Source organism: Alligator sinensis, unplaced genomic scaffold (genome assembly GCF_000455745.1).
Source record: "Alligator sinensis unplaced genomic scaffold, ASM45574v1 scaffold442_1, whole genome shotgun sequence".
Lineage (NCBI taxonomy): Eukaryota > Metazoa > Chordata > Crocodylia > Alligatoridae > Alligator > Alligator sinensis.
In genome coordinates, this window is record NW_005841829.1 from 4,183,323 (window position 1) to 4,193,143 (window position 9,821).

Here is a 9,821-nt window from a genome sequence, read left to right on the forward strand (position 1 = left end):
CGCTGTCACCCAGCTTCCCATCGATCACTAGGTCGCCGACTAGGTCATCCCCAGTAGCCAGTACCAGGTCGAGCAGCGCTTTGCCTCTCGTTGGCCCATAGACTTCTTGAGTCAGGTAGTGGTCATCCACGCACGAGAGGAAGCTTTGTGACCGCTCAGATTTTGATGAGCGATCCTCCCACGAGATGTCCGGGTAATTGAAGTCACCCATGACAACCATGGTCCTGGAGCATGTGGCCTCAGCCAGTTCCCGGGCTTGTTGGTACAAGATTTGAAGAATTGAGTTCATAGATTGTTAGGGGCTGGAAGGGACCTTGTAGCCCATCATGTCCAGTCCCCCTGCACTAGGCAGGAAAGGACAACTGGGGTCAAGTGACCCCAGTGAGGTGACTGTCCAGTCTCCTTTAGAAGATCTCTAGGGTAGGGGACTGCACCACCACTGGAGGGAGTTTATTCCACAGTCTGGACACCCTGACTGTGAAGGGGTTTTTCCTGGAATTGAGCCTAAAGCGGCTTTCCAGGAATTTGTATCCACTGCTCCTGGTCTTCCCCAGGGGTGCCCTGGGAAACAGCTGTTCACCGAGTTCTCCCCTCATGTAGCAGTAAGCCACTACCAAGTCCCCTCTCAGCCTTCTCTTCTGTAGGCTTAAGAGGCCCAAGTCCCTCAGCCTGTCCTCATATGGCTTGTCTTGCAAGTCCCTGATCATACTGGTGGCTCTTCTCTGGACCCTCTCAAGTTTTTCTACAACCTTGCTGAAGTGCGGCACCCAGAATTGGATGCAGTACTCCAACTGTGGTCTCACCAGTGCGGAGTACAGTGGAAGTACCACTTCCTTAGTTTTGCATGAACTGCAATGGTTAATGCATGCCAGCATGTTATTTGCCCTGCTGGCCACAGCATCACATTGCTGGCTCATGTTCATGCTATGGTCAATCACTACACCTAGGTCTCTTTCAGCTGTGGTGCAAGGCAAATTGTTGCTGCTGAGCCTGTAGGTATGTTGGGGATTCTTTGCCCCCAGATGGAGCACCTTACACTTCTGAGTGTTGAACTTCATCTGGTTCCAGTTCACTCAGCTGCACTGGTCCAAGCATGGATCCCTGAGGGACACCACTGGACACTTCTCGCCAAGATGACACAGATCCGCTCATGAGAACTCTCTGGGTCCTACCATGCAGCCAGTTTTCCACTCACTGAACTGTTGAGCAGTTAAGCCCACAATCTTCCAATTTTTCCACAAGGGTATCGTGGGATACTAGATCAAAAGGCTTTTGGAAGTCTAGATATATAATGTTAACCTTCTCTCCCATGTCCAGGTGGCAAGAGACCTGTTTGTAGAAGGAGATGAGATTGGTAAGACAAGACCTACCTGTGACGAAGCCATGCTGGCTGTCATTCAGAATCTTACCCTCAATGAGTGTATTGCACATAGATTCTTTAATGAGTTTTTCCAGGATTTTTCATGGGATGGAGGTTAGGCTGACTGGCCTGTAGTTGCCCAGGTCCTCCCTCTTCTCCTTCTTGAAGATGGGCACAATCTTCTCATCCCTCTTCCAATCCTCAGGGATCTCCCCTGTGTGCCACTATTTCTGAAACAGCTTTGCCAGGGGTTCTGCAATGACCTTGACCAGCTCCTTCAGCACTCTTGGGTGAAGGCCAGCTGGTCCTGCTGACTTATAAATGTCTAGCTTTTCTAGTTGGTTTTGAACCAGCTCAGCATCCACAGTGGGAAGGCTGTCATTCCTGCCATACCCCCTGTGGTTCTTATCTTGCATGTCTTTCCCCTTGGTCTGGTGAAATACCAAAGCAAAGTGGGCATTCTGGAGTTCATTTTTTCCCCGAGTGTCCAGCTGTCCCGAGGTGTTCAGCCAGCAGGGCCCCCATGCTTCCACTTGTTTTCCTTCTGCTCCCTACATACCTAAAGAAGGACTTTTTATTGTCCTTGACTCCCTTGACTAACTTAAACTCAGTTGCTGCCTCTGCTTTCCTAATCATTACCCTACAAATGCGGACCACTGTTGCATAGTTCTCCTTGAGGACTGTCCCTAGCTTGCACTGTGTGTATGCCTCTTTTTTCTTTTTCAAGAGGACCATGATGTCCCTATTGAGCCAGGAGGGCTTGCCAGCCCTTCTGCTACCTTTCCTCTTCATAGGAATGGTTTTCTTTTCTGCTTTGAGGATCGTGTCCTTGAGGAATGACCACTCTTCATGCACCCCATTCGCCTTCTGTCCCTGGTCCTGCATTGCCTCCCCTACTAATGCCCTGAGGCTGTTGAAGTCAGCATTTTTGAAGTCTAGGACTTCAATCCTGCTGGTTGATTTGTCAACCTTGCGGTGGATAGTGAACCTGATGAGCTTATGGTTGCTGTCACCTAGGCTACCCTCAATGTTCAAGCCACATACCAGATCATCTCCTTTGGCCAAGACCAAGTCTAGGAGAGCGGTACCTCTGGTTGGCCCTTGCACTTCCTGGGTCAGAAAGAGCTCCTTGATTACAGTTAAGAAGCTACATGACTGATCCAACCTAGCCGAATGTTTTTCCCAATCTATATCCGGGTAATTGAAGTCTCCCATGACAACCAAGTCCCTTGCACACGTGACCTCTGTCAGTTCTTGAGAGAACTCCAGATCCAGCTTCTCTCCTTGGTTTCAGTGGCCTGTGGTAAACGCCCACAGTTAGGTCTCTCTCACCTTGCCCCCCCTGAAGCTTGACCCAGAGGGTTTCAAGCTGCTTATCTTTGGAGCCAATGTCAGCCTTCAGAGAGGTGTATTGCTCCCTCACATAGAGAGCTACCTCTCTGCCATTTCTCCCTGCTCAGTCCCTTCTGTGCAGGGTGTATCCCTCTATGGTTAGATGACTTCAGTAGAATAGGGTTGGATGACTTCAGTAGAATAAGCTGCCTTACTGCTCTGGGAATGATTTCTCTAGTCCTTTGAGAAAAGTATTATCAGCCATTAAAGTCAAGTGTTGATTTACATAAGAATTTTGGTGAATCTTTGAAAATGTGCCTGGTGCTGCAAAATTGTAAAAATTGTAAATCAGAGTGGGTTTAGCTAAACACTGATACAGTGATGTGGCATTTTTGTTTAACATGTTACTATCTACTTCTTGCCTTTTGCCTCCCATTATAAAGCTGTCTGAAGACAGGCATCTTAAATAGCAATGGTTTTCTTCGAGGATAATTGATTAATCTGATAGAGTACCATTAGTACAAACAAAAAATATGGTGGGCAAGAACACCAATGCCATGAGTAACCAAGTTTATAATGGTCATAAGGTCCATTTTTCATTCCATTAAATACTCATAGGGTCCTTTCTAACAGGCACACGTGCAGTTTGCAGTACACGTGCACCTGTTTGCTGCACTGCTAATTTACAGCACGATGAGGGGGGTTTGACACCAGAAGTAGCAAAACAAAAAACACCACTAAAAAGAGTGGCACAGCATGTGCGCCTCCAGAAACAGAGTCTGGCCAGCCAGAGCCATGCTCTGAGCATCTGGCTCAACACCACTACTGCCCCAGCAGGCCCCCAGTTATAGCCCGAGCCTCCCCTACTCCACCTAGGGCATTTTGCCCATAGAGATCTTTAGGGTTCTAGGTAAAGCTCTTGAGCACATGACTTTATCAATCAAAGCAGGAGTCATAGCTATAGTTACATTTGCTCACGTACCATACGCACCTTTCCCCCACAAAATTAGTCCTCCAAAATTGTCTTGAGTGGGGAAGTGGATCTTTTCTTCTTGGAAGAGAAGCCTGGAGGGTCTTTTAAATGGCTGCTGTCTCTCTTATTTCGCTCCCCCTTGGATGGCCTCGCGGAAGGAGAGGAGGAACCCAGTTTTCAGCAACAATTGAATTTTTCACTCTTTCATGGCTGCTGCTGAATTTACAGCAATTTTTGGCTCTTCAGCCAAAAGTTACTGCCAATTTGGCAGCAGCTGTGACAGGGTTAAACCTGTAGCTTTTACCTGAGCAGGAAAGGACAGGCAAATGAGCTGAAGAGTGCTGGCTTTGGAAAAATCTTTTTTTCCTTCATTTTACCTTCTCAAAACAAGGTACATTTCTTCTCCGGGAATATGGTATGTGAGGAAAAATTGTTTGTGACTTTTCTTACATTGGAAAAGAATTCTACTGCTTAATTTCCGGGGCTCAAAATCCTTGCCTTGAATTCCTTGTGCTCTTTTACTGAAAAAAAAAAATCCTTATGTGACTGGCAGAGGAATTATACAATTTGAATAAAATATTCTTGACCCCATAAAGTTAAAGTTAAATTGTTAGAAACAAGCTCAAAACACAGAACACATTATTTTACCTTCTTAGATATTGTGCATTGGGTTTTTAATAATTATTAGAATTAGCATGTACTACCAAGTAACACAAATGTGCACAGCTCAATGACCATATTTCCTAAGTCATTAAATTAAGGAGGCTCCAGCTAAAGCAGATTTTGATACAGCTGCTGGATAATATTGTATCAGGTATTGTTATCTCATTATGGGCGAACAAGTTGGAGTGTCTTGTAGAATCAAGATGGGTTTAAAGTGATGTTTTCAAAATATTTTGCATCTGACCAAAATGTATGTTTTTAAAATTCCTTTTTTTACAAAGTACTCCCCTCAACATGCCGCTGGCCCATGCAGCAAAAAAAATGCCCTGTCCTGAGCGGTGCCAAGTTGGGGGCCTATCTCAGGGAGGGCACGTGCCCCCCTATGCCCCCACTACCAGTCACCTGTGCTTATGGACTCAGTGCACAGTAAGTGCAGGGTAGCTTACTCTGCTTTGAAAGCAAACACACTTTCAGTGTAGACTGTCATTAATAAATTCACACCTTAGCTGACTGCATACTAATTTCCCTATGTAGACAAACTCTATGAGGACAGTAACAATAGCAAGTGTAACACTTTTACACAGAAATATGACGTTCAAAATGACACTGTCCCTCGAACATGCACAACCAAAGCTAATTTTTAACAAATGTATTTTCTAGGGTGTTATGGTAGGAATGGGCCAAAAAGACAGTTATGTTGGGGATGAAGCACAGAGTAAAAGAGGGATCCTAACACTGAAGTACCCCATTGAGCATGGGATCATCACTAATTGGGATGATATGGAAAAGGTGAGTGTTTTGTTTTTAACTTCATTTTCTTTGAGTTGTTATTATTTGATTTGGGAAACACCTACAATACTTTGGGCTACTTTCAAACAGAAATAAGGCCAAATCCTTACCTCAAAAACTCAAGACAGGTAGACAAGTTAGGGAGAAATATGTACAATGTAGAGTAGGCAAGGAAGAGACTGGCCATGTCATAATCATAAGGTTATCATAGTTATCATAAGCTGATGTTTCTTTCAAGTAGTATATCTAAACATTTTAATTACTCTTCAGTTTGGCAGTGTGATATAGAAATACATTAACTTCATATGCTGCTTTTGCAGTAACTTGGGACCAGTTTTGAAGTCTATTTAAAGCAAAAGTGCCTTTTGATGATGACAGGGGTTTGGTCAAAGTAAAAGTTTTAGATTTTGATCCCTATTATCTAAATGGAGAAACATGAAATCATTCTTATTTCACCATGAAAGATAAAAAATACTGGTTATGGAGTACCAGTCCTTTCTTCTGCCTCCTTATCTATAGACACTGTGGATATGATTGTGTTCTTATGACAAGACAGCATGAAGGATGTCCTCATTTATATTTACACTGATCTCTAAATGCTTTAGCTGATATAGATAAAAGGCTTTGGAGAATAGGAGAGGAAAAGTTCAGAAAACTAATCTTGTCTTCACAGGTCAGAGTAGAATTTTTTTTCTAGAGAATGTTGTTATTTTGGGGTTAGGCTCAAGGTGACAAGGGTTTCTTTATTCTCTATTAAATATTATTTTCAAGGTTTCAGTTAATGGGTGCAAAGACCACTTCCATGGAACTCGCCTGAAAGGAGGACCCAGGGCAGACTGTGCTGCTGGAAAGACCATGCAGAGACTTATAGCCTCAAAGGATATCAGATCTCTGCATGGATGGTTGTAGGGACCTTGTCGGTTTTGAATAATATCTTCACGCTTTCGTAGTTAGGTTTTGGGGGTAACTCCAAAAACAAAGCCTCCTGTAATATTTCTCTCAACAAGACCCACAGAAAAGGGGCAAACTGAGCTTCTTATTCCTAACCTCTCCAAGTCCTGGTGTTCTCTTTGCCCTTTGGTTTGCACAGAATACATAGGCAGGTAACTTGTATGTGCATAACATCATATAATGAAGTTAAATTCTTTGAGGTTCATAAAACCCTAAATAATTCAGCATCTTTCAAGTGTGCAGAACAAAATTAGCTCGGAAATTATAGGATTTCCCTAGTTTATCTATGTAAATAAATTGCTCTCTTTCTCCTCTAGGTGGAAGCATAGTATTTGCATTTTTTCCTTTCATCAGTGCCTCGTTTCTCTGCTGTATTCTGTCACTGTTCATCTCTAGGGGGCAGAAAGTCAACTCCTCATCTCCTTACGAAGCTTCCATATGTTACTGAATAATTAGTTATTCTGTCCTTGATATTGAGCAGGAAAGTATGTTCTTTTTATAGTAAAAAGAAACAATAGTCTGCCATTCTCCTCTGTGCCCTCATTGGATCCTAAGTACATTTAAACCAGTAGTTTTCAATCTTGTTAGACTCAAGGCATGCCTTGAAAAATGCCAGTTCTTAGCTGTCACTCTTTTTTTTTTATAATATGAAAAAATAATAGAACAATTGTACTGATGAAAATATCTCAGACAGACCCAAAAAGGTTACAATGATTTCAACATTATAGTTTTCTAGTTGAAATCTCTTTTATCTTATAAACCATATGTAGGTATTAGCACATCTACAGTGCTAATATTATGTGGCATCCTGTGGTACCCCTAAAAGGATCTCATGGCACCCTAGGATACCACAGCACTGATCTAAATATTATACAATGTAAGAACAGATACTAGAACAGTCTGAGGAAGGTAGAAAAAAGAGAATCGCATGAGAGGCAGGGTGGTTTATGCCTGTGAGAGAAAGTGTTGCCTGGGGCAGTGGTTCTCAATTTTTTTGCCTGGAGGCCTGGATGGGTTGCTCCCAGTCTGTTTGTAGGCTGGATCCTGCTGGTGGTCCCATCTAGTGCCTGGGGCAGGCACAGTGGGGTCCCATCTGGCCACATGGAGCAAGGCAGCCCGGCCCTGCTCCAGTCACGTGGGGAAAGGGAGCTTGGCTTGCCCCTGTAGGGGTATGGAGGTGTGGCCAGGCCCTAATCCAGCCATGCAGGGGAAGAGGGCATGATCTAGACATGGCCCTGTTCTAGACATGTGATGGTTGGGAGGAGGGGATAGTCCACCCTGACCTGGCCACGCAGGGCTTGGGAATTAGGCAGTGGGGAAGGGTGGCCATATTAATGGCCATTGCTCCCCCATCAAAAAATGTCCTAACCTGTGGGGAGACCTGAAAGCTAGATGCCATAGCTCTGGTTTGCACAGAATACATAGGCAGGTAACTTGTATGTGCATAACATCATATAATGAAGTTAAATTCTTTGAGGTTCATAAAACCCTAAATAATTCAGCATCTTTCAAGTGTGCAGAACAAAATTAGCTCGGAAATTATAGGATTTCCCTAGTTTATCTATGTAAATAAATTGCTCTCTTTCTCCTCTAGGTGGAAGCATAGTATTTGCATTTTTTCCTTTCATCAGTGCCTCGTTTCTCTGCTGTATTCTGTCACTGTTCATCTCTAGGGGGCAGAAAGTCAACTCCTCATCTCCTTACGAAGCTTCCATATGTTACTGAATAATTAGTTATTCTGTCCTTGATATTGAGCAGGAAAGTATGTTCTTTTTATAGTAAAAAGAAACAATAGTCTGCCATTCTCCTCTGTGCCCTCATTGGATCCTAAGTACATTTAAACCAGTAGTTTTCAATCTTGTTAGACTCAAGGCATGCCTTGAAAAATGCCAGTTCTTAGCTGTCACTCTTTTTTTTTTATAATATGAAAAAATAATAGAACAATTGTACTGATGAAAATATCTCAGACAGACCCAAAAAGGTTACAATGATTTCAACATTATAGTTTTCTAGTTGAAATCTCTTTTATCTTATAAACCATATGTAGGTATTAGCACATCTACAGTGCTAATATTATGTGGCATCCTGTGGTACCCCTAAAAGGATCTCATGGCACCCTAGGATACCACAGCACTGATCTAAATATTATACAATGTAAGAACAGATACTAGAACAGTCTGAGGAAGGTAGAAAAAAGAGAATCGCATGAGAGGCAGGGTGGTTTATGCCTGTGAGAGAAAGTGTTGCCTGGGGCAGTGGTTCTCAATTTTTTTGCCTGGAGGCCTGGATGGGTTGCTCCCAGTCTGTTTGTAGGCTGGATCCTGCTGGTGGTCCCATCTAGTGCCTGGGGCAGGCACAGTGGGGTCCCATCTGGCCACATGGAGCAAGGCAGCCCGGCCCTGCTCCAGTCACGTGGGGAAAGGGAGCTTGGCTTGCCCCTGTAGGGGTATGGAGGTGTGGCCAGGCCCTAATCCAGCCATGCAGGGGAAGAGGGCATGATCTAGACATGGCCCTGTTCTAGACATGTGATGGTTGGGAGGAGGGGATAGTCCACCCTGACCTGGCCACGCAGGGCTTGGGAATTAGGCAGTGGGGAAGGGTGGCCATATTAATGGCCATTGCTCCCCCATCAAAAAATGTCCTAACCTGTGGGGAGACCTGAAAGCTAGATGCCATAGCTCCATGAGCCAGGTTTGGCCCATAGGCCAGAGGTTGAGAACCCTTGGTCTAGAGCAGCGGTTCCCAACCTAGGGTTGTGAAGAACACGTCTGGGTTCACTGATGGCACTTCCGTGTGCAGTGCTTCTGGGTGCATGGGGGACCCCCTCTCCAAAAAGGTTGGGAACCACTGGTCTAGGGGAAGGGACACACTATTGGGGGTCAGGAACTTGAATTAATTCCTAGCTCTTCCATTACTGTTTCTGTCATTCCTTCTACCTTTATCTATCTATAGTTATATATGCTATATGATGAGAGCTCCAAGCATTACTGTAATTCAAATAATAACGACAAAACATTGGGTAGCTTCTTAAAAGTTGTCTGTTTTGCCCTCTGTGCTGCAAACTGGAAGAAAGAGCTGTGGCTTCAAGAAGTAGCACTATCCCTAACCCTCTGTTTTCTAGTCTATGACATTGAGTTTGGAATACATAGGGCACCTATACACATGATGGAGCTCTGCTCCAACGTGTGCTAATTAGCACACATTGGAGCAGACTCAGTTAATCAAGTTTGCTGTGAGTCTGCTGGAGTGTGCTAGTAAGTGCGCTCCAGCAGCCTCCATGTCATGTCTATTCAGTGGCCCCACATTTCAAAATGGCAGCGGGGGCGCTTAACTAAAGCTCATCAAACAAGCTTTGACAAGCTTTAGTTAAAGTGCCTCCACCACCATTTTGAAGCACAGAATACTGAATACACATGATGCTGTAGGCGCTTTAATTACAGCGGTGCTCAGAGCCACTGTAATTAAAGCACCTGCTCCCACTCCACCCCAGAGCACATGTATTGAGACCCATAATGGCTGGTAATGCATGCCACAAAGACAGAGTTGTGCTCAACTTTTTGGCTAAGGGGGATGAAAACCCATAAAGACATGGGGAGCAGAAAACAGGCAAAAGAAAATTGGGGCAGGCAAGAAAAGAAGGGCTGAAGAGGGAAGAGAGAGAGGAAGAGTCAAGCTGACTCTTGATTTTATTGCAAGTCTTGCAGTAGTCAGTGCTGTTTTTTTTAAAGCACTCCTCCCCTCCCGCCCCCCCCC

General features: G+C 44.3%; 1 protein-coding gene across 5 annotated transcripts in view; it reads left to right on the top strand.

Moving 5' to 3' along the window:
- The window catches only part of LOC102375012 (actin, aortic smooth muscle-like), an 80,512-nt gene that overhangs the window by 7,397 nt on the left and 63,294 nt on the right, over window positions 1-9,821 (top strand). For all 5 annotated transcript variants that reach the window (XM_025197426.1, XM_025197383.1, XM_025197474.1 and 2 more), the window contains one exon: window positions 4,989-5,117. In XM_025197426.1, the coding sequence (XP_025053211.1) occupies window positions 4,989-5,117 (129 nt within the window). The remainder of the gene's footprint in view (window positions 1-4,988; window positions 5,118-9,821) is intronic.